This window comes from Bacidia gigantensis (assembly GCF_019456465.1).
Source record: "Bacidia gigantensis strain McMullin 20006 chromosome Unknown contig_180, whole genome shotgun sequence".
Lineage (NCBI taxonomy): Eukaryota > Fungi > Ascomycota > Lecanoromycetes > Lecanorales > Ramalinaceae > Bacidia > Bacidia gigantensis.
In genome coordinates, this window is record NW_025408596.1 from 1,666,373 (window position 1) to 1,690,600 (window position 24,228).

Sequence of the window (24,228 nt, forward strand, 5' to 3'; positions counted from 1 at the left end):
TCAGGCACGGAGCTAACCCTTTTAAAATTAGCGTATAGTCTATCAATCCTCCATGCCAAGACATGATCAAATCTTGCGATGGACGAATTGCGCTCGAGCGAACCGTCGCAGTGCCTATGTCCTGACGGAGACCATGCTGTCTCTATTATATGTCTCGAATGTTTGATCTGTCCTTACCGCAAGAATGATATCCCTCCGCTCTCGTTACATCCTAATACCTCTTCTCCTATCCATTGCAACCCTCGGTCTCCTCTCCCTGCGACTGGGGAATCCCCTCTCTTCTTCTCCACCTCCTCCTCCTCCTCCACCAGCAGATGAGAAGCCACCTATAAGATACAAACCCAAGGCTTCGCCACCCCCGCCTCCGCTTCCTGAGTACTTTCCTCTCGCGGCCTCCGCCTCCTCACACGCAGACATCCCTCCAGTCCCCTCATGGAACAAGCCCCCCTCCCCACATGTGCCGGAGCACACGCGCCTCTTCATCGGCTTCACACGCTTCTGGCCGCTCCTACAACAAGCAGTTGTGGCCTACATAGCCGCTGGCTGGCCACCAGAAGATGTTTACGTCATTGAAAACACCGGCACATTCGACTCCAACAAAAAAGGCCTCCTCACCTCCCAAAACCCTTTCTACCTCGACCACAAGCGCCTTACAGATACCTTTGGCGTTAATGTCATCACAATGCCTAGCCTTCAGACATTCGCTCAATTGCAGAACTTCTACCTCAGCGAAGCCCTCAACCACAATCTGAGCTACTACTTCTGGGGCCACATGGATGTCGTGCCCCTTTCGCACGAAGACATGCCTGGCGAATATAAATCATTATACCAACTTGCTGTTGAGAAGATAAGGGAGTGTACTGCAGAAGACTACCAGAAAGACCCAGCGACAGGCGAAAAGGCACCATGGGCAATACAATTCTTCGCCTACGACTGGCTGGCGCTTGTAAACGCGGAGAGCTTCGCCAAGATTGGAGGCTGGGACTCGATGGTCGGCTACTATGGTACAGACTGCGATATGCACGGGCGGATAGGGATGAACGGAATGACGATGCCGGTCGCTGATGCGGGTGATGTGTTTGATGTGGATACGAGTATGGATGATCTAGAGCTCTTATTTCGGAGGAAGAAGAAGAGGGTTCCTTCCTCAGTGAAGAGAGCAAAAGAGGAGGACGCACAAGCTAAGGACGATGCAAAGGGCAGCGCTGGCAGTGGTTCCGGCAGTGGTTCGGTCGATGGTTCTGGCAGTCATGCCGAGAGTGAATCCTCGAATAGCACCAGCAGCAAAGCTAGTAGCGGATCCAGCAAAAGCTCCGCCGATGACGCAGAGAGCAGTGACCCGAGTAGTAGCTCAAAGACCAGCCCTCCATTTGAAGGCGCCATGACTCATGGCGCAAACTCCAAAAGCGACAAACCCTTCACCAAGGAGATCAAAGCCTACCTGGAGGAGACCGAAGAAGATGAGCGAGGAGGACCCGGTTTCGTGGCGCTGAAAGAGAAGCTACAATCAATGCAAAAGGACAAACAAACGTCACCGGAGCGGAACAGTTGGCAGAAAAAGCAGCGGGGCGGGGAGGGAGAGCCCTTCTACTATGACCCTGATGGGTGGGAGAAGGCACTGCAGATGACGATTGAGGCTGGATTGAAGATTAATGAGGAGAAATGGGGACATAGAGGGTGTGATCTGAGAGCTGCGGGGTTTAAGGAGGGGGATCAGTGGAAGGTGGAGCATGATTGGTAGGTGATGACAACGTCCTTTGAGCATTTGAAGAACCGGTTCAAAGGTTGCTGACTTTTGCTACAGGGAGTAATGATTTTGGCAACGGCTGTGTACATGATGTATAATATATATAACCTAGTTACTTGGAATCCGAAGAATAAGAAGAGCGTTCAGATAAGCATGTGAGGGTACCTATCCGACGTCCTTCGCGTCATACTGTTTATGGGTTCATAGAGAGCTTTGAAAAAAGTTCTATTGATCATTGGAGCGACTCAATGAACGGAAACACATGCAATTCGAGACGGATCTTTCCACGAGACTTTTAAGGCCAGCTCTGTGAATTCAAACCCCCAAATTTCGAACGAAGCTCATCGAGAGGTATCGAAATGCTGGATGCTGAGGAAGACTTAGTGAGTATCTTGCAATCAACGTCTCGTATCTCACTGTGGCTGACGAGCGTATCATCATTCTGTGGCGATAGTCTGTGATTCGTTGCCAAACCACCCGATTTTGCACCAAAAGCGCTACTCCGCCTTCCTTCTCTTTCTCTTGAAATGTTTATAACTTCCATGGATTCTCCAAGTTCTTCTATACTCATCACCTTCACAAATATCCGGCTTCTCACACAGAAGACAACCACCCCAGCATTACCTGACGCCGCGGAAACTCTCATACCTCACATCAACCATAACACCCAAAGACCATGACATTAATCCAACTCCTCAGCTACCTCATCATTACTCTTGTAACACTCTTCTGCATCCAAAGCCTCTTCGTCCTCAGGGAGCCACCAGCCAAACCCAGGACCCCAATCCAGCGAACCACCCACTTCCTCACCCTTATAACGATGTTCTCGCTCCTTATCTCAATGGCTCTGAACCCCGTCGTCCTCAGTATCTTCGGGTTCACGCCCTGTATGCTACGCGCCAGCCTTGGAATCACTTCTGCCGATGTGGTGGACATGGCTCTCACGTTTGCGGTGGCTGCTTCCTTATCTTCATGTTGTCAAGATGGTGAAAGGCATGGCGGTAATGGCGAGGTTAGGTGATGGGTGGGTACGGGGGGGGGGGAGTAGGGAGGTAGGGGGGTATGAATCTGTTGGAGGAAAGGAGAGGGGGTGAGTTTGATGGTTAACATGTGGACTATTTGGAGGCTTTGGGTTTCGAGATGGGTTTTTAGGGATGGTGTTTTGGGGTGGACTAGAACGGGATGGTGAGTTGGTGGAAGTCTGATAGAGGACGGGGCTTTCATAGACTGTTGCTTGTTCAGATTTTTGGGCTGGTGAGTCACGGTGTTTCATTGTGTTGATATCATCTTTGTTCTCGCAAGCGAGACAATGAGTCTGATCTATAATTCTGCTTGTTTACTTCCTCTTGCGACCCTTTTCGGTGCCTCACAGACTTTTCAGTCACCGGTGTTATGCTTCTCAACCATCTTTCTACTCCAAGCACCCTGATACATTACCACCCATGAAGATCCCCGGCATAATGAAAAGTCAGAAACCTTGACCCTCCTTCCTTTCACTCTTTCTCACTTTCACTTCTCTCCCACCCTCCTCAAGTCTACAACTCGTCAGGAATCCGTATCATCCCCTTTGAATACCCTGCAACCAAAGAGCACAGCCAGTAGACAAACCACCCCACAACTAACCAAGACGCCACGACCTGAACCATTGGCCTAGCCCACAAGCGTTGCTGCCATCTCCAGAGCAGGCGTGCCAGCTTTGTCGCCACCACGAGTACAAAGATCACGAAGCGTAGCACCACACACAGTGCGAGTACGTAGGCAGCTGTGAGGGATGTCATGCCTAGGCGCGCGCTGAGAGCTGCTTGCGAGGTGTCAAGAGAGGCAAGGCATGTGCTTCGTACTTTGAGTAGGAGGTTCAGTCCGAGCATGATATCTTCTGAAGGGGCGAGAAAGACCATTACGAAAAAGGATGTGGCCGCTACAATGGTGATGAATCTCTCGAGAACCGCTATGATATTCATGATTGTGATGCTGTACGCAGTGTTGAAAGAGGGCTGCTGTACTGGCAAGGCGATACACCCTGGTGGCTTCTGATGTCCTCGCTGCTGGATTATACGGTGAGGCAAGGAGATAGTTGTTGTTGAGACGATGCTGTGAGAGTTAAATTGTCTGGTCGCGATCTCGCAGGCTTTGTTTATGACAACAAACCGCCGTCAGCGCAGGAGGCAAAACACGTGTTGTTTGTTTGTTTGTGGCAAACAGGACACGCTGTTCCCACACAGTGTATGCACACTTGGAATACACGTAGGTATAAATAGGCGTCCTGACCTCAAAAAACTTTTCTCTCTTTAACGCATCTTTTTCCCATCACAAACCCACATAGTCAACAGCAATCCCATACCTTTTCAGCCGAAGTCCAACAATCAGTCCTGAGAACATTTCACCAAAGACCAAACTTTTCACAGTAAGTGCTGGAAACAGTTGATTTTCCATAGCCACCTAATATTCACCTCGCTGACCAGAAATTGTACCTCAATAGCCGGGACCACACGATAGATTATTAGCATACACATCACGACGACAATGACAAGACTCAGCTCATTTTTCGCCGTGCTTACAGCACTCACATTCGTCTCCTTCCTGTTCTTCCTCCTCCTGGTCCCATCCCGAGACCTGAAGATCCTCTTCCTAGTCCGACCCGAAGGCCTCGAGGAGCAGCTCAACGCCTTCCTCCTTACCCGCACCAAGTTCCTGACAGCACTGGGCCTCAGTCGCAAGATAACGAGAGCAAGACTCGGCATGACCGAAGAAGGCACTATAGACGCTTTCTTAGTATCCTTCTTATTACTATCTGTTATCGGTCTTTTCGGGTTCATGGTCAAGGTAATTCAAGGGGTGCTTCATATACTGAAATGGGGTTGGAAGGTTGTGAGACGCCATCTAGAGGTTGAGGGAGGAGTCGGTATTGTATTCGGTATGGTAGGGTTGCTTGTTGCGGTAGGATACTTGTACTTGGCGGTGAGAGGAAACGAACGGGAGGTGAAGAAACCACGCGGGCTGCGAGTTGGGGGAGTGTGAGGGTAAATTGGTGATCATGGCAGTGTGTCTTTAGGGATGGAGTTTGGGATAGAAGTAGAACGGGATGGTGGCTTAAAGTAATTTTAATATGGGACGGAGATTTTATAGACTGTTGTGTACATGAACTCTTAGGTTGGCGAGTGAAAGTGTCTTGCCACGTTCTTTATTCTCGGGCTTCTGGTCTGGTGAATGGGCCTCTTCCATGGGTATGCTTTTGCCTGTATACACGGAGCGCGAACTAATACATTTCATAGATGCCAGTAGACGGGCTCAAGCCACCGTCTACATTAGGTGCTACTTCTCTAAGCCTGGGCTCGATGTGTTTGCAGCTGCCATCGTGTTCGCCAAAATTTTGTGTATTCCATTGACATTCTTCCATGTTCTTACCCCAATACACATCAGAAATCTATCATGACCACTAGAAATATGTGCGTCGCAATTCCACGTAAGAAGAGGTGTCATGTAAGCTAGGGTTACACCTCATAATACCTACCACCCTTTTCTTTGCGTCCCCTTTGCTGGATGGGAACTTTACGGGCACGATCTATAAGTTCCTCATTAAATGACTCTGCTAGCAGACTGTTAGACGCGCATGAATACTTGTCGGCTTGGGAGGTACCAATTCTCCTGAAATGTTTGACGTTCTTCCGCTACGCTTCCAATTTCCTACGTAGGGTTCCCCTTTTTCTTGCTTTCTTCTTTTATCATATCTTTACTCTACGAGAATCTTCAGTATATCATCAACATCAACAATCTGTATGTCGCATCGCGCCTTGGCAGTTTTACTTCCTCTTAGGGTGGCAAACACCAATCATCTGCCTGTGTCCACAACACGCTATCCCTATGTGAACTATACACACAATGTCTGGCCTTTTCGTTGCAAAGAACGACCTTTCATTTGGCAGTCTGTTGACCTTATCTGAACCATACAATGACTCAGGCATAGTAAAGGACACTCAAACCCTGTGGTCATGCAGCACGATATCTCTATGCTGGGCTTGACAGCGGACATTGGTGATGTAACAGACTCGAAGGTATTCAACCAACAACAGCAGCCTTCAACAATCTACAATATCTCCCAAGATTCAGTAACCGTCTTAATAACCCAATTCGGCTCACGCTGATACGCATTTAACGGCCTCGGCGTCTCCCCCATCCCCAGTACAACCTTCTCCAACCCCTCCTTTCCCTCCCCCCTACTACCTCCACTCCCTCCCCTCCGATCACTCCCAAAAAACCTCTCACCAATCCACCCAAGCCACAGCCTCTGCGACGCATAAAGCACAGCATCATGACCCAACCCTTTAAAAACCACAAACTTGACCTCCGCCCCAGGACTCAACCTAACCATCTCCTCCACCGCCCTCGCCGTCGTCTCCACTTGAATAACAGGATCCTCCTCTCCCTGCACAATAAGCATCGGCCCCCTAACCTCCCGTGCCCCGACTTTCGTCTCCCGCACAAACCTCTTCAACGTCTCATTCTCCCTCCAGCCCTCCCTCAGCATACCGGGCCCTTTCAACAACTCCACCAACACAGCGATGAAAACCCCATGGTCCAATTCCAACTCTAACCTTCTCCAGCCTTCTTCCGTGAAGATCTCTTTTCGCGCGCTGAACCCCTCCCCCGTTCTCTCCTTACCATAAACCATCTCCGCCGTGCGCGCAGCATACATCGCCACGATCTCATTCCTCCTGTCTCCACGTTCTTCGTAATCAAGACAATCCGTCAACGGCGCGATGGGGATTGCCCCCAAATACCCCTCCATTGCCTCCTCCTCTTCTCCCGCTCTTGCCATCCACTCCGCAACCGCCCACGCCACACCTCCTCCCTGCGAATGTCCCACCACAACCCACTGCTTCCCCAACACCGGAAACGCCGCGCGTGCAGCTTGGACCGCGTAGACCACATCGGCCGCCTGCGCGGCACTCGCGCCGTATGGATGGCATATCTCCTCCTTTCCGTCCGCGCTTCTCCCAACCCCCAACCCCGCATAATCAGCCCCAACGACCACATAGCCCGCCAGCGCGAGCGGATACGGCGCCATGAAATGCTGCGTGAGATGTTTAGCGTTGGAGGGCGCGCCGGGGGCGTGCGAGCCGGATGTGCCGTGCGCCCAGGCTACGAGGGGAAGGTGGCCGTTGGGGAGGGTGAGGGGGTCGTAGGGCCAGAGTATGAATGCGGAGGCGGGGATGGGGGTGGGAGATGGGGAGGAAAGGGGGAGGGTTTGGTAGATGAAGCGCGAGAGGGCTGTTCCGGGCGGGACGGAGTAGTGCGTCGTGTTAGTTGTGGACTCGAGTTTGAGGAGTGTGCCGGGTGGGGCAGGTGGGGAGGTCGGGGGAGGTGGCGTGTAGAAAGGGTCGGAGGGGTTGGCAATTTGGGTTTTCTCGTAGGCGAGGGCGAGGGAGGCGGTGGCTGGGAGGGGGGATTGGGTTGGTGGTTGTGGTGTCATGATGGACGCGGTGAATGATGCTGAGGTGTTGGCTTAATGGCTTGGTGATGGGTGGGAACAGTGTGGGGTGAGATGGTCAGATTAGTCCCTCCGGAAGGATTGTGCAGACATTCCTTCGCTTGCCATGACGTCATATATTTTCACGCAATGTATGCTGATTAGAGGGAGTAGAGGTTCAAGGTGTGGTACGTAGTTGAGAAGATAGGAAAAGTAGAGGAATATCCTGTATGACTTTCTTATATCGTCGACGCTGAGCACTGTCAGGCGTTCATGAATGAGGTTTGATAATTGCATGGAGACTGGAAGAAATGAGTATCAGCAGGTAATGGCTTGAAGAGCACCCGCTGATTTACGCTCAGGCTATGCTTGAATCCCAAATCCCTGTACTACTACGTCGGCGTGTCAGCCGGTAGATCACCACCTCCAGGAATGATGGTATTAATGTCAAAAACGTCCAATGATCCTGCTACCGCATTCTCGGCTTGTTCTCCGTCCTCGTCTGTCTCGTCGATATTGTAATCTAAAACACCTGCGTCGAGAAGCCTGCGCAGATCCGTATGATCGTTCGGATCTACCTGGGGCCAATAGATACACCCTGCCTTGAGAGCTAAACATTATCAGACCTTGTCTATCCAAACGAGTTATCGTCTTCAGGGCTTCACTCACCAGTGGCATAGTATGCAAAGTTCTGAGCATTCCTGATCTGATCATCTGGGTGCAAGTCTGCTGTGTCTTGGATGAAGTAATTCTCCCTCTCCCCAGGCGAAGGATTGATGCCGTGAGCGTGGGCCAATTCGTGAACAATGATAGCGAGCTGGTTCTTTGCCAAAACTATATCATTTGGATACAATTTGTTACCTTGAATTGTTGGACAGTCTCCCCTGAGCCGCGGAAAACGTGGAAATTGGAAAAAATTTGGACACAACAGAATATTGAACGTGTGAGGTCCATGGACGTGTGCTGCCGGCGTATTGGAATTGAGCTCGCAAAGATGTCGATACGTATCCTTCAGCTGATCGCCTGGACTGTCATAGCGAAGACAGTAAATTCGAAACGTATCCGAATTTACGTTGTCGTTATCTTGCACTTCGAGCATTCGACCGAAGACGTTGCCGACTTGTTGCGAGAGGCTTGTACCTTTGAAGAAAGTAAGAAAAGCATCGCGCTGCTGTGTTGCAGTCCGCGATTTTTGTACGTCGTCTATCACTTTACTTTCCACCCAATCCAGAGCGTCTTGGAACGCGCTCTGGACCTGGGAGGTTTTATCACCGCAGAAGTTGATGGGATAGCCGTAAACGGAAGGTAGTTGTTGGCCTTGAATCGTTTGGAGTTGAGCTATGACAAAGTAACAGATGGTGAGGACCTGTTGAGCACTCAACCCTAGAATTGTCATGGTAATCAGCTTCAACAGTCAAGAAGAGCTATTGACAAAAGAATTGCATATTACTCGGTGCTTTGCCGGGTATGCTAGGTTTATATATGTCATCTATAGGTCTTTACATGGTCCTTGGAAGGGGATCAGTGAGCGCGTAATCTTCAAAACAGATGCATGTCTCATTCTTGCCGTGAACGAAGTTTGACACACGGAACGGGTGTCATGAATAGATTGTTCATATAAGCGCTCCTTTAGCCAAGTTGAAATTGATCGGTGCTCTGGAAGATGATTGCTAAGCTCTTTAGAGAGGTTCTAGCCTGTTGCTGAACAAGGTTCGCTCAATTCAGCATGCCGTCTCATGACTGTTTATAGAAATTATCAGACAGGCTTCACATGGCACGTATTCACGAAAGTTTTTGAGCTCATCACTTCAAGCGCACATCTCTGGTCGGAGAGCATGTGGAGAGCATCGTTACGAACTTGGCTCTGCCTGATCCGAAGGTATAGATTCATTCAGGGGAAAGCACCTTACAAATTCGAAAGCAACAGTCACTACGTCGCACTTGCTTCCAAGTATCATCACTGATCGCGTACGATGACTGCAGTTGATTTCAGCGTCTGTCATATCTGAATCTTCGACCTGACGCTTGACGTTGACGTGCAATATTGAGATTTCGATGCCAGGCATGGCAACGAAGCTTTCAATGTTCGTGACTCGGTGACATTGTTGATCATGATAGGCGCATATCTATTCGATAATGGCCAAACGGTCGTGCAAGCTAGGTGATGTCCCAAGCCAATTTCAGACTTCAAAGTTTCGCGAAGTTCAGTCTCGAAGTGCTGTAATAACCTGGGAGGATGATAAAGACTGAGTCAATGTTTTGAAAAGGGTCCTAGATTTTAAAGATCTTTTCCCCCACTGTCTTAAGGATGTCTCACTCTGGATCGTGAGAATCAACGCTCTACGACTCAAGGCTGAACAATTAATTTGTGGTGTCTTCCGAAAGACAAATCTAGCTCTTCGGGATTTATACTAGAACAGTGTTAATGTCGTCGACGTCTCAATCTTGCAATTGCCTCAGTCTGATCCGAATTGCCATGGATCGGGCATGACGTCGTTCACCTCCTTCGCAAGAAATATTAAGCGCAAAATGACCAGCTCATAGAGCGTCGGCATGGAGAGAACCTCGACAGTGGAGGAAGAGTACTGATGCCACAGGGAGAAGTACAGTCATTTCGCGGTCGAAAACGTCGCTCTTCTCGATCCTCGGCATGATGCCTAAGATGGGTTTTCATTGCTCAACCTAGGAGCTAGACGTTGCTTGGGTGGCAATTTTTGTCATCAATGTATGATGGCCGTCAAGTGTCGACACTCGCGGGAAATTAGCTCCTTCTCTCTTTCTTCGCCACAGAAATTTTCCTTCTCCGCTTTCGTCCACCTTTCGACAACTATCTCCCGCGAGACACTTCCACACAGAGCTCTAAAATTCAATCATTGTGAGTTCTCAGCCTCGACAGTCATTTGTGTTAACATTCACCAGTGATCTCAAGATGCCCGCCCAAGGAGCATGCAACGCGCAAGGACATTGCGAAGAGCGCGATCCACCAGAAGGCTGGCCAGCCTGTGACTACTGTCTCTTCGCACACCATCCTGAAGACGACTGTTGGGACCCCTGTGGTCATTGTGGACAGTGGCACCATCCTTCCGCCGATTGCCCGCCCATCCCTTTGACCACCAAGAATGTCACGATACAGCACTTCTACGCTAATTCTTCCCCTTCATTTTTCCCTTCACCCCACATTCCGCATGAGACCTCCCTAGGCCATGGTAATTATCATGGCCATCATCAACTTCCACCAGCACCCGCTCAAACAGGCTACAACGCCGACACGTCTGGCCCTCAAGCTGCTGCTCCAGCGACTGCAGCCGAAGCCATCCACCAAGTCACATCAGCCATTCGGAAAGCTATAGCAGATGAGCAGTCGGCATCCCGCGGAGACAAAAAGAAAGAAGTGAAGAAGAAGGCGAAGAAGGACAAGAAAGAGAAGAAGCACAAGAAGGAGAAATCAGGATCCGCGCACTCAGCCGGTGTTAAGAAGGCTAAGAAACAGCGCAAGAGGGAGGCTGGAGAGGTGAAAGTGGTAGCAGGAGGGCAAATGATCATTCGGAAGCTGACGGCATCAGAATTGGAGATGAAAAAAAGAGGAATTGCTCTCCCAGATGCGAGTTTGAGTACTGAGGACCGTGATGAGGAGGCTGGGGTTGTACGGCGCTATGCAAGGATCGAGAGTGATGGGGAAGAGGGGGAGAAAGAGGATTATGCTGCGGGCGAGAGCTAGGAGGGGTGCGCCTTCGAGATATATAAGTAGTCGTGGTCGATTTGTGATGGATTGTACCGAAGGGGTGGGTGGCTGAATGAGGGTATGTAAGGGCTTGAGAAGGTGAACTTCAGATCGAATTATGGCTTAATCTTGTAGTTTCTTCAATCTGTACTTATAAGGTGAGACTGAGACCTTTATCCTAGAAATTCAAAGCATGAGCTCGTCATCTACCGTGCTCTTCACACCCATGCGATTGCAGATCCTGCTATATTCTTGTCATGCACGCGATATTACGCCATTCGAGTCCGCATGTAAAATGCATATGATACCATCTCCCCCCAACCTCCTCGAACAATAACGACTAGCGAATCATGGGCGGGGACAACAAGCACAATGCTCAAAGTGCCGAACGCTAGTACCTGCTTCTCGAAGGCATCACCTCGTATAAGGATTATCATTCCACTCCGCGTGATCCGCCTCCGCCTTCTCGACCCATCCATACTGACGCCCCACACAAAACATCATGTCCCAAAGCGCGTCCGCAGACAACGGCTCCGGGACCAGACGATGCGCAACGGTTTTGTAATCCATCGCTCTTGCACCCCTCTCACTCTCCGTGCATGCGCACAACCACTTAAACCCATTGACTTCAATTTCTCGGAAATGCGCACTCTCCATAGCGATGCCTATGCTCTTCTGGACGAGTAAGTTGATGCCTTGCTCAATGGCGGCGCCGGGTAGGAGGTTTGATTGTGATGCGAATGCGCTGAATTCTGCTTCGGTGATGGTGTGAGGGAGTGCGTAAAGTTTGAGCTTGAAGATTGCAAGGCGGTCGTCCTCGGACGGGAGGGGGATGTGGATGTGGGTTTTGAAAAGATGCCGAGAGGCTCGGTCTAATGCCCATGGCCGGTTGGTTGTTCCAACGATGGTCACGCCGGGGTATCGAGTTAATGTGGATAATTCGCTGATCGTATCTGCTGGCCCGTTGTTGCTGTGGAAGAAGGTCTCGACTTCGTCTAGGATTATGACTGAGGGTGCATTCTCTTGGGCGATTGCTAATAGCGCGTGAATGATCTGTTTGGTAGAACTCTGGCCATCGACATCACAGCTTCTTACCAAATAAACTGATGATTCTTTGCTTTCTTTTGCGATCGACATGGCAAGCGTTGTCTTGCCCGTGCCCGATATGCCATGTAAGAGGATGGATCTTGGAAAGTAGCGGGCAAGATGAGGTGCAACTGATGGGACGCTGGTGCTGCTCAGTAACATTCGTCTGGCTTCAATACATCCTACGATCATATCAACGTCTTTCATCGAGTCTGGATCGATTTTGAAATCTTCAATGATCTTTCTGTGAGCTGTTGTGATGTCTGCATGGGGGGACTTTTCTTTCTGGCCTGTCTTGCTTTGGGTTCGGACGACGTCTTTAGATGCTGGAGCGACGTGCATATGAGTTGGGACAACCGCTAGATGAGATGGAGCGGCGACAGAATTGGCCGGAGCGAGGGTTTTATGATCAACTGGCGGATTCGACCTTTCCATGTCAGGATATTCCTGACAGCCAATGAGAACAACAAAACCTACTTCGGCTTTCCTGAGTTTTTAGGCATAGCTGCCAGCTGCTCGAACACTTGAAAATGGCTTCGATGTGGCTTTCGTACTTCGTTCAAGTATCCGCTTCGGTCTGCCTCGAGGTGTAAAAGCATGATGTTGTCAAAAACGACTTCTTTTACAAATTTATAGAGATTCAAATTCTTGTCAGGCCCCACGAATTTCAGGAACTTCTCAAATTCGGCCAAAGTGTGCTCGATTTCCGATTTCGAGCCAGATTTTGCGTTAATTACGGCTGGACGATTGCTGCGAAGAGCTTCCACGCATCGGCTTCGACACTACTTCACGTCAGTATCAAGCGTCTCCATAGCCATCAGCAGATTTACCTCCATCCATGTCTGGTGCATTTTACGAACGGCCCCATCTTTGGCTCTTTGAGTGAAAAGAAAGAGTAGATTCTCTTGATGCCTGATCTTCGAATACACTGGTGTGTGGCTCAACAGCGCGTCGGGCGTAACGTGAGAGAGATCGGGACCCGTCGCAGAGGACACGGCGTTACTGTGTACAAGGTCAGCTTCACTAGACTTTCGCAGAAGTCCTGCGCAGAATTACGATGTCATTGATCTTGTCGTCATATTACTGGAACGTAATTGTGGCATCACTGTTTTTTCCTCGTCGCTGCGCTTCTCTTGTGCTTCCCGCTCACGCTGTTTACGGCGTCGACTACCCCCTGGCATGTTGGCTTGAGTAGACTAAAGAGCTGTGTGGTGGAAAATGTTAAAGTAGAATGTTTGCCGCAGGTTATTGCGGCTGCCTGCTCTCGGTAACATTCCGTTTTGCCACCACGGTGTGGTGATAGTGAATACCCCTCCTCCCAGTGAAGTAAACTGGATTTCTAATTAATCTGCCCTACTTGTTCGTCACCGAAAGGCTTGTTGAGGCCTCATAGAAATGCTTGCAATTGAACAAATTCATCAATATATACGCTTTTGATTGCCTCATTTGAATGGCGACAAGACATTTTGGGGAATTGCCCCATGAAAGTACGTACACTGACTGATTGACTGCAAATAAAAACACAGTGAGACCTTGTCTTTCATGCCTGAAGGGCCGTCACCAGCACTGCAAGATGCTGGGTAGTTCGAAGGAACTACTGCCGCATTCACTACTGTCATTATAGAATATGCTCACGGCCTTTCAAGACCGCTCTTGCCACAGACACGGCTCTGCACTGGTATCCTCCCACCTTCCCCGTACTGTCTCCATTGACATCAATCGGACCATTACAAAACCAATACACGCACACACCCCGACCGCCGCTAAGAGAAGTTTCTAAATGTCTTCAAGCTCTCCCAAGCGTCCGACTTTTCAGGATCTCCTTCATTTCGCTGAGACTCAATGCAGCATGGTATCTACTCTCTTTGGATTTGGGCAAGTAATTGCATGGATTTCTCTCCTCAAGCGATTTTTTGAACAGTTCTCTTGACCACAAAAATGCTGGCTCGGATTATAGATGATATGGAAATGTCATCGATTCCAAGCTTGCGAAGCTTTCCAAATGGCTTCTCGGAAATTCGAGATGGAGAAGAAAAATTTCCAAGCTCAGGCAAAATTTAAGAGTCTGCTGATAAGTAGTGACAAGTGTGACCTGTATGGTTCTTCCATCGGATCTGGAGAAGCCTGGTCAAACATTGTCAATACTTACACCAAGGGATCTTTGACTTATGAGACGTATAGGGGAACCGCTCTCTTAGAGATAATTCAGAGATTGTAAAACGCACGTAGATACCGTGGTAGTTACGTTGCAGGACTATGGGCCATCCGGATGTACAACGACCTATAATGGAAAGTATTGCAGGAAAGATGATTTGCGTCCTCTAATTACACAAGATGCACGACGTGACAACTATACAGAACCGCAAGCTCCGCATATGCAACAGCCGTGAGTCGAAGCCTCCCCCTGACAATGTTTATACCGGCTGTTCACCTTCCCATTCCCCCTAATCAAAGGCCATGCAGATTCCTCATCAGCCCCTACGACTTCAACATTTTTTCCAGGAGCCGTGGAGCCGCGCCCATCAAGAAACCTCCCACTGCTAATCCAATAACCAAGAGGGACGTCACGATCTTCCATACCAGCTCACACATATTCACCACCAGCCCGAGTAGAGCAATAGAGATTGTAATGATACTGCAAGCAGCAAATATAGCCGCAAAAGTCTCGTGTCCATAGCCTAGTCTCGTTTCCAAAGCACTCTGAGTAAGGCCAACGGACGTGAGGCTGGTACTTCGTTTCTCGAGCGCGAGGTTGAGGAGGAGCTTCATTTGTTCTGCCGGGACTGTGAGTAGAGTGAGGCAGAGTGAGACGAGGGTGACGACAGCCGCCACGGCCAAGAGGGAAGTAGTTCTGGCCATTAGAGTTGTGATGTAGATGCCGGGATTGGACGCGTAGTCTTGACTGCTGAGGGTCTGTATGAATGCAGTTGGTCAAGTATAGGATACGTGACTTTGGAGCAACAGTTGTTCCCAGGACTAACTTTGGCTGAGAAGGTTGGCGATTGCTGTTGGATTTGTTGATATGTCGAAGAGGAAGAGTTGAAATAGGGAGAGAAAAGCCATCTCAGGTCCAAAAGCCTACTTATATTCACGCGTGATTGAACTGTGTATAGCTCAGATGAGGCTAGCGTGATTTTCACGCAAACAAAGGATACGTGTTTGCGTCGCACCTGTCACGTCTAGACGTGTGAAATTCATGTGTAATAACATTGAGAGATAGAGGACATCTACTGGGGCGAGGAGGGGATAAAAGCCCTGTCATTGATTCAGACACTTTTCATCTGCCGTTCCGCAGCATCTATTCCTAACCACCATCTCCTGAATCCATATATCGAAAACAGGAGCCGACAAACAGCCCTTGCACACGTCACGCCTCCCCAATCCCCTCAGTCGACGACATATATGATTTCCTGATGTCCTCTTCTACTTCCCACCCATGCAACACCCTGATGATACTCTTCCACGTCGTTAACGGGCGCCTCAGCATCGTCCACGCCCCTGTGAGCATCTTCCACCCCCCCAACTCAAGCACAAGAGTGCAGATGAACGCAATGCAGGTTTACTTTAATGCCAGGCTACTGTAGCAATACGTGACGTCCCACCTCAGCATCAGCTTTTCACGATCGAGACCGAAAATGCCGAGTCCGTAATCACAGTAGGCCACGATAGTTCTACCGGTTCGTTTCAGTCTCCAATGGGAAGCTAGCGAAAGGGTTGCAACAAGCGACAGAGTTACGGAAGCTGCAAGGGGGCAGGCGAGCGTTCTCAGAAGCTTCATGGTGTAGGTCTGATTATTGGAGTGTTCGTAGGGTAGAGGGTTTCGTCTAGACGAGAGGAGATGTGTTAGCTGGCTCTCTGTGTATTCGGTATTGCTGGCACATACATTGAGTAGGCTTCTCCTTGTCGCAAATGTCGTGATGGCTAGCCCAGACGTTACGTGATTGAGGGTGATTACATGTGTTTGCGATGCGAAGAAGTTGTGTAAAGCTGGAGAAGAATTTTTCGGGCCCAGGCGGCTGCTTATGCCTACGTGTGTATGGACGTCAAAACATGGCTAAGGAGATACATGGCTGAAAAGTTTTACGTTTTGATCTACTACTTGGTGGAACACCATATTGACACTCATTAAGATAGACCTATCAAAGTAGGTTCTTCTGACTGATGAGTGTTTGCTTCTCACACTTGGCACCAATTTGTTTGCTACCGCCACCGTATGCTACCTAAGTTTATACGTGTCCTCTCAGATTTTCCCTTCTTCATGACTCTACGCAGACTATCAACCATTCATCACAAACATCAACAGTACTGTTACGTATTGTGTTCATTGTTCTGCCGTGACTTCAGAGTTCGTAACGTTCCATTTCCATATTCTCCACTAATAGACCTTAGCTGAAAAGCCAAAGTTCCCCAGCCTTGCTCAGTGACCGCTCTTGAACGATCGAGCTGACAGATTGCAGTACTAAAGCAAAGTCTTCGGGAAACGAGCCATCGTCATCGGTTCTGTAGCGAAAAGTCCTCAACCTACCACCACCCCTTTTCAAGATGCGAAACTTCAACAAGGCGCGGATCGGCCTGTCTTTCCTAATCCCGATTGCTGCGTTCAGCTTAGAAGAATATCAGAATCGAGCTGAACACGAACATATCGAAGCGAGAGAAGGGGAGCTTGGAGGCATCGCCGTGGTAGCTGTCGTACTCCTGTGGCTGGGGTCAGTGTTATTTTCCGGGTTCAAAGCCGTTGTACGCTCAGTAATCTCTGGAGTCAAGGCGGTGGTGGATTCAGTGTGCTTTTGGATCAGCGCCATTATGAGATTGGCTTTCGATGTGGTGACGTTCTGCATGGCGTTGGGCGTAATATTCGTTGGCTTCTGGCTGGTCGTCTTGCTGGCCGTCTTGCTGGTCGTAATGAGCTTCATCACGATCGTATTCGCAGGGCGTTGATCAATGAAGAAGACAGCAGGACATAGGTATCGAATCAAAGGTCAAAAAGAACTTTGCAGGAGAATTTGGGGGGAGAAAATCAATTAGCTGGTGGTGTTGGTCAAGGAGGATCTAGAGAAATGAAAGTCTCTGCGGCAACGACTCTCTCGGTCGATTTTAATTCTAGAAGATTGGGTCCAGGTGAAAGGTTCAATCGATTGCAGTCTGAAAATTTCATAATTGAGCATGTTTGTTGCCAAAACGGTACAAAAGGAGTCGTTGGTTCATATTGGTGGAATTTACGCTGTTGAATGTTTGCATCATAGGCTTCGTACAGGCGAGTTTGCTATCACCACCAAAGGCTCTTCAAATTCGTAGTCGTCTCTTCAACATCTCACTTCTTCGTGGCTTCACAATGATCGTTGATGCATTATTGTTGTCTCAACCAACAACACTATTGTTTACTATTTTCATTGTTCAGTCTCGACACAACCCTTTGTCACGCTCCACTTTTGGTTTTCTCAACAATGGACAACAGTATAATATTCAGACATCACCAATCTCTAACAGTCTCTACCATCAAACGCCATTCACTCAACGGGAAGCAGTGAACCTACACCGGTACATCGAAAGTCAAAGCATCGTAGTTCGGTTCACATTAACTTGACCATCAACGAGTACTGCACCAGCTATTCCATCAACATGCCGATTTTAAACATGATGCGAATCATCATGTCTTGCCTCATCATGGCGGTTGCCTGCCGCTTGGCTGAATACGAACGATTAGTGAAAGGTACCCCGATGATAGAGCCATACATCTCAGCAATCCGCCGGAGAGAATTCCAGGAAATCGACTTGTTAACGCCATTTCCCATAGCTATGGGAATAGTGGCATTTCTCTGGCTGGCGCCCACGATTGTTTTGTTCATACGACAGACATATTCATGGATCGCTGCAATCTCGGAAGTCGTGTTCGGAAATGTGGTTCCGTTCTGTCTAGCTGTGGGCTTGGTATTTGTTCCCGTTATGTGGAGCGTGTGGGCCTTGATCCGTCTTGTGGCTGATCATTATGGGCTGAAAATGTGAGAGGATGTTGTCAGCAGGTTCTACACCGGGATTAGAGGTGCAAATGAAGGGAAGCATTCATTAAACCCCTGGGATGATGTTCTTGGGTGATTTGGCTTTCATTTGAGCACTCGATTGATAAGCTTAGGGGAATTTGGAACGACGGGTCCTGAGCAAGCTCTATAGAACATAGTTTGACTATATTCAACAGCAATTGAAATGACATCTTGCACCATGATTACCAGCTTAAGTGGCAAACTTAGCCAAGGAAACGAGGAAGTTCTCAAATTGTTCAATAGTACTATCTTTGACTTTTCTAACACGTCGCATGCGTATTTCCAGCGTCAAGACAGCTGTGGGGTCGTTGTCAGTACGCCTGGTATCGCCCATGATGTACTGATAGAAGACATTATTGCAGCTGTACGCGAGCACACAAGCTCGAAAAGGAGAAAACATCGGGATACCGACCATCAGAACGTTGAATTGGTTCTTTGATCATCAGCGAATTCAAATCCAGGATTACAAAAAGTCAGTAGTCAGCATAGCCTGACGAGCAACGACATGCAAAATAGACGAGAAGATGGCCCAGTCTGAACCTGAAAAGGGGTGGCGTCCAAGGTTTGCCTTGGTGATCAATGTTATTATCAGCAATGCTTTAAGAGCATGTTGAACCATATTCACAGCATACTGTGCACAATTTCAGGCGACGAACGCTAGTACTCACTGTGTTCATCATCCGTTCACTCCTAGCTCAGCGAGCGCCATCAACGAAACCATATGGACTTGTTCGCTATTCCCTAGCAAGGGATTATTACGTCCAAGAAAAGCTGTGCGTCATGATCCGGAGCCTAAAAACCGCTTGAGACACTGCGGCGCTGCATTCCCGAAAATAGCCAGATTCGTAGGCGCAACATGCAGCGGCTGTGAAATCAGGCACTACCGACACAAGACGTCAACAAGCGGCCCAAAATGCCTACAAAGCAGGCGAAAAGATTCGGACACTCCTGCACATTCTTCGCACCACCCCTATCCGACCGGCAAAGCATCCAACGTCATCATGCAGCTCGCCCTCCTCCTCTGCGTCTTCACATCCGCCTTCCTCTCCTCAGCGCAAGAGCTAGCATCCATCGAGACCAGGTAGACTATTTCCTCCCTCCATCTCCAGTTTCCTTTCTCCCCCTCTCCCTCCCTTCCCCCTTTCCCCCACGTCCCCTCCATTCCTCGCACAACGCCCCCTCCCCACTGCCCCCTCCCCCTAACCCGCCTTCACGCACATTGACCCCCCCATCCTCAGTACCACCCTCCCACCCACCAACCTCACAGTCCCCCTTCCCGGCTGGCAGAGCGCCTACCGCCTCTACGGGATCCAACTCTCGCAATACGCCCAGCCAATCTGCACCTCCACCGACTTCGCAGTCTTCCAGGCGGACTTCAATGCCTATCTGTGGGACATCCAGCAGCGCGTGCACGACACAGCGTGGCGCTTCCCCAACGGGCGCCTGGTGTTCGTGTCGCACCGGAATGGGGTTGGGGTGGCGCTTGGGGAGTTGGTGGGGGCGGAGGGGGAGGGGGCCGGGAAGGGGAAGGAGAGGGGGGATGCTGACGCTCGAGGTCGCGCTCGAGGTTGCGTTGTTGATGGGACGGTGGGTGAGAGTGGGCCCGGAGACGGGATTGGTGCCGAGCGTGAATAGAATGGTTGTGTTTAGGACGAGGGAGGGGGATGCGTCGGTTTTTGCGAGGGGGAGTCTGGATTGTACGCCGCCGAGGGGTGAGATGCAGAGCAGCGCTGTGGCGTCAGAATGAGCGAGGGTCTGCCTCGTGGAAGCGAATTAGAGTGTAAGAGCATTTTATTGAAGAATGCTTTCTGAGAGGTTGGGAATATGCGAAAGATGGTCTGTCAGCCTCGCGTGTTCATGGACCGTCGTGTTCGCATGAGATGCGGCTCGTTGCATTTTCATGTTGCAGATTTGATAGATGGGGTCTCAGTATAGCGTGAGAGTTGCGAGTTGCCCTTGAAATGGGAATGAATGGGATTGTGGATTGAGGACGACGGCTAGCGTTGGCAGCGATGTCGAGTCTAGCTTTTTTATTGTATCACCCTTCAACTTGCTAGCGATACTTGCAACCCAGAGCGTAAGCGCCACGACTGATATAGCCGACCTCGAATACGCGCCTTCGACAGCGGAGGATGCCTTATTGCTTGTGTTCTGTGCAAGACTTGAGGCGAGCAACAGTCTTGAAGCGAGGTAAGTAGGCCTTTCAAGTCATTTCACATTCGTTTTGGAACCCACATTCCGCCAAACCTTGGCTGGCATAGTCAGCTAGTACATAAATGAACTAGATCGTAAGGCATACCTTAGCAGGTTCTCGGTTACCTTAGCAAGCCAGCGTCGGCTTCGACCGAGATGACATTGGTGAGTGGCACACGTAAGAGCCCCACACTACTTAGTACTTGCCAGCAAAGTTCAGCTGGTAAGGAGGGGCGTTAGGTACTTGCGCTTGGGGCCATACCGAACAGCACCGAACAGGACCGGACGGATATAGCTAGCTGCAGGTACCAGAGGCACCTCCCGCAGCCAATGATCGGAAATCGGAGCATTCTTAGTCTTGCCGAACATGCCCGATAAGGTAATTATATGCACGGCGCGCTTTGGTGCGTGAACGGCCCTCGAAAGGAGGCCAAGTCCATTCAGCAGCTCAGACGAGATCAGCCATTGGCTGATGGATGACGAAAAACGAAAGACGGTCGAGTGATTCTATGTCCTGCTTCTCCTCGTTTCCGGGCTACAAAGGAGAGGAAAGCGTACTCTAAAGGGAAGGATGTCTCAGATGATCGTGCATGGCAACATGCACAATGCAAAGTATGATGGGAAACGACGAATACTTCCAGCTTCTCCGCCCTGCCAGAGATCAATGGGCCGAAACCCGCAGAGACTTGTGCAGAAACCCCTCACGACCGCCTTTTGGCGCCAGCCGTTAGACCCGAATTATGCAAGCCACCAAGCGTGGACATCAGAAGCATTTAGTCCAATTCAATGATGTGCTGATCTGTCGAGTACTGCTCGGATCTCAGCCCGTGGGAGCCTTATCTGCCAATGGACAAGCGGGGACATCATAAAGGGTACAACCACTGATCCACTGCGGAACTGGCTCTAGCTCAAGATCATTGGGTCTTCATCACAAACATAGCACCAGAGAAGAGTCCTTCCTTCGCCATGTGGTTCGAGAATGTACCAAGTAAGGTTCGAGCGTGGCAAGCGGATCCATACTCAGTCCAGCCTGGACCATTATCTAGACCGTATTTGTTACTGGTTTCACATTCGCGTATAAGAATACTGCATATCGTGAATCGGATTTGCCAGGCCGATGTTCTCCGCGGTCTCGAACGAACCAATTCGCTGCCCACATTCGCATAGATCATCATGCAGTTCGAGAAGTGAGGGGAAACTGACCGTGCCATAAGAACTCATATGCTGAGCAGGTTTGAGAGCATTTATGCTCGTTGTGAGCAACCTACCACTCTTCACTGAGAGAGATTGAGAAGATTTCTTGCTTGTAGGGCAGAGTCTTGACTCAGCAATCATCATGAAACTCCTCGATAGTGTCTGTGAGACTCTCACGAGGGCTCTGGGTCTATCTTCCTTGTCACCATGGGGCCACGATGCCAACAACCAGCAGGCTGTCGGCCCTATCATACACAATGTGGGACCTGGGGCAGGCGCCAAGAGCTCCAAGGCAGGCCACACAAACACCAATTACTACGAGCCACGGCTGCCGGGGATGGAAGGTTACAAACTCGAGAACAAAGTGCTCGATAAGGTCGAGGCCAAGGCGACCACACAGCAGATCGTCGACCAAACCCGGCTCAATGTTGGCCGTCCACCACCAGAGGTCCTTCCACCGGGTCCTATATTTGCCCCACCGAACTCAAATATGGACTTCATCTGCGATTACTCAGCGATGCGAGGGTGGAAGCATACCGCAGGGCCGGGCAAGCGAAACCAATGGCTTGAGAAACCCATCTCGGAATCTAGCCCTGAGGGAGGCGTCTTCGACATCTTCACAGACTATGATCGATTTGCCCCGATTGGCGTTACTCGCAAGGTACTGAGATCTATCCCCTGTGTCCGCTCTGTTAGTCAATCTAACGCAGACTATCTGATAGTATCACCTCAACGTAACGGACCAGAACATCAACACCGATGGAGTCAACCGCCCAGATGGCGGCAAGGTCTTCAACGGCCAATATCCAGGGCCCTTGCTCGAGGGCTGCTGGGGTGACACGATGGAAATCACGGTCGAGAATCACTTGAAGTATAACGGCACCACGGTCCACTGGCATGGCGTACGGCTCCTGAATGCCTTCGAGCACGACGGCGTCAATGCCATCACCCAGTGTCCCATCGCGCCCGGAGATAGCTACACCTATAAGTTCAAAATCACCCAATACGGCACCTCATGGTATCACAGCCATTACTCACTTCAATACGCTGATGGTCTTGCTGGCCCCCTGACTTTCTACGGACCGTCCGCAGGAGATTACGACGTGGCCCTTGATCCTTACCTATTTGGCGACTGGAGCCATAATAGCGCCTTTGAAGACTATGCCGTGGAACTCCATGACCCTCCAGCGCATATGACGACCGTCATTCTCAACGGTAGAGGTGGGTCGTCGCTCCATTCACTCTCGGGAGGTACCCAGGTTGACCCATCACAGGATTCTACAACTGCGAGAACAACGCCAATCCTGACTGCAGCAATAACACCCTGAAGGTGGATGCTCCACCAATCTACGAGCAAGTATTCGAGAGGGTATGTGTGATCCATCTCAGGCGATGAGTCGTCACCATCGAAATGCTAATGCACACCAGGGACGACGATACCTCATGCGCCTGATCAACACCTCGACCGCCTCGACCTTCATCTTCTCCATCGACAAGCACATCCTCAAGATCATCACCTCGGACTTCGTAGCCATCGAGCCCTACTATGCGGATTCCATCCTCGTCGGCATTGGTAAGCCATCCCCCACCCCTCTTTCCCACCCCATCTAATCAATACCACTCACTAACCCCCTTCCCCTTCCCTTCACAGGCCAACGCTACAACGTAATCGTCGAAGCCAACCCCTCGAACGACCTCATCCCCGACGAAGATCAGAACTACTGGATTCGTATCACCGGCGCCGACGGCTGCTTCGACATCGAAGAAGAGCAGAAGAACGAGAAACTGGGCATCATCCGATACAATGAGGGCAGCCGCAAGACACCGACAACCAAAGCGTTCGAGTTCTCGAAAGTGTGCCGGGATGAGCCGCTGAGTAGCTTGGTGCCCGTCGTGTCCATGGAGGTGACGGCGCGCGAGCACCCCGCTAATAGCAGTATGTCTACTTCCTCTTTCTCCTTCCTCTCTCTTTCCCATCCCATCCCGTGCCCTTCCCTACCCTATCCTCTCACAAAACACCCCATCCCTCACCTCCCCCCTCCCCTCATCATCCATCTAACCCCCCTTCCTCCCCCATAGTCGACCCCGACACAGGCGACAACTTCGAAGTCGGCGTCGAAGTCGGCAACGCGAACTACACCGTCCCGCACGGCAACTTCTCACGGTGGGACATCCTGGACACACCAATGTGGCTCAACTTCTCCGACCCAACGATCGACCACATCGGCGACAAGAACTGGAACCCAGCCGAATACGCGCTCATAACCGAAGACTACGAGCGCGACAGCTGGGTCTACATTGTCATGACGGTCGCGGGCACCGACGCGCAGAAGAAGGCCGGCAAGCGCGTCTTCGTCCCCGTCGCGCACCCCATGCATCTGCACGGCCACGACTACATCATCCTCGCGCAGGAAGACCGCGCCTTCCATCCCGACGACGTGAAGAATGGGACGTTCAAGTACGACAACCCTACGCGCAGGGATGTGGCGCTTTTGCCGAGGAATGGGTACTTAGCGGTGGCGTTCCGCACGGATAATCCGGGCTTGTGGATTATGCACTGCCATATTGCGTGGCATGCGAGTAGCGGGCTGGCGCTGCAGGTGAGGGAGAATGAGCATTTGATTAATCTGGATGAGGAGACGGTGAAGGAGAAGGATCGGGTTTGTAATAATTGGAGGAAGTGGGAGGCCGATAGTAAGAATTGGTTTAATCCGCATGAGTTCCAGGAGGACTCGGGGATTTAGGGGGTTGTTGGGGGTGATAGGGGTGGGGGGAGTTGTGG

General features: G+C 50.3%; 8 protein-coding genes across 8 annotated transcripts; 3 read left to right on the forward strand and 5 right to left on the reverse strand.

The window, feature by feature from the left end:
- Positions 1 to 184: 184 nt before the first annotated feature.
- Positions 185 to 1,741, forward strand: KY384_003429 (uncharacterized protein; the record flags this gene model as incomplete). Its single annotated transcript, XM_044811943.1, has 1 exon — positions 185 to 1,741. The coding sequence occupies one exon, from the start codon at positions 185 to 187 to the stop codon at positions 1,739 to 1,741; it is 1,557 nt and encodes a 518-aa protein (XP_044671076.1).
- Positions 1,742 to 5,831: 4,090 nt separating this feature from the next.
- On the reverse strand, positions 5,832 to 6,812 carry KY384_003430 (uncharacterized protein; the record flags this gene model as incomplete). Its single annotated transcript, XM_044811944.1, has 1 exon — positions 5,832 to 6,812. One exon carries the CDS (start codon positions 6,810 to 6,812, stop codon positions 5,832 to 5,834), a length of 981 nt encoding a protein of 326 aa, XP_044671077.1.
- Positions 6,813 to 7,606: 794 nt separating this feature from the next.
- On the reverse strand, positions 7,607 to 8,610 carry KY384_003431 (uncharacterized protein; the record flags this gene model as incomplete). Its single annotated transcript, XM_044811945.1, has 2 exons — positions 7,607 to 7,824; positions 7,884 to 8,610. The coding sequence occupies 2 exons, from the start codon at positions 8,608 to 8,610 to the stop codon at positions 7,607 to 7,609; spliced, it is 945 nt and encodes a 314-aa protein (XP_044671078.1).
- A 1,533-nt stretch (positions 8,611 to 10,143) lies between these two features.
- Positions 10,144 to 10,932, forward strand: KY384_003432 (uncharacterized protein; the record flags this gene model as incomplete). Its single annotated transcript, XM_044811946.1, has 1 exon — positions 10,144 to 10,932. The coding sequence occupies one exon, from the start codon at positions 10,144 to 10,146 to the stop codon at positions 10,930 to 10,932; it is 789 nt and encodes a 262-aa protein (XP_044671079.1).
- A 417-nt stretch (positions 10,933 to 11,349) lies between these two features.
- Positions 11,350 to 12,456, reverse strand: KY384_003433 (uncharacterized protein; the record flags this gene model as incomplete). The annotated part of the gene is made up of 1 exon (XM_044811947.1): positions 11,350 to 12,456. The coding sequence occupies one exon, from the start codon at positions 12,454 to 12,456 to the stop codon at positions 11,350 to 11,352; it is 1,107 nt and encodes a 368-aa protein (XP_044671080.1).
- A 38-nt stretch (positions 12,457 to 12,494) lies between these two features.
- On the reverse strand, positions 12,495 to 13,202 carry KY384_003434 (uncharacterized protein; the record flags this gene model as incomplete). Its single annotated transcript, XM_044811948.1, has 3 exons — positions 12,495 to 12,803; positions 12,852 to 13,023; positions 13,078 to 13,202. The coding sequence occupies 3 exons, from the start codon at positions 13,200 to 13,202 to the stop codon at positions 12,495 to 12,497; spliced, it is 606 nt and encodes a 201-aa protein (XP_044671081.1).
- Positions 13,203 to 14,499: 1,297 nt separating this feature from the next.
- On the reverse strand, positions 14,500 to 15,084 carry KY384_003435 (uncharacterized protein; the record flags this gene model as incomplete). Its single annotated transcript, XM_044811949.1, has 2 exons — positions 14,500 to 14,804; positions 15,003 to 15,084. The coding sequence occupies 2 exons, from the start codon at positions 15,082 to 15,084 to the stop codon at positions 14,500 to 14,502; spliced, it is 387 nt and encodes a 128-aa protein (XP_044671082.1).
- Positions 15,085 to 21,588: 6,504 nt separating this feature from the next.
- KY384_003436 (uncharacterized protein) lies at positions 21,589 to 24,190 on the forward strand (the record flags this gene model as incomplete). Its single annotated transcript, XM_044811950.1, has 6 exons — positions 21,589 to 22,107; positions 22,169 to 22,667; positions 22,721 to 22,815; positions 22,875 to 23,019; positions 23,098 to 23,382; positions 23,526 to 24,190. The coding sequence occupies 6 exons, from the start codon at positions 21,589 to 21,591 to the stop codon at positions 24,188 to 24,190; spliced, it is 2,208 nt and encodes a 735-aa protein (XP_044671083.1).
- Positions 24,191 to 24,228: the final 38 nt, after the last annotated feature.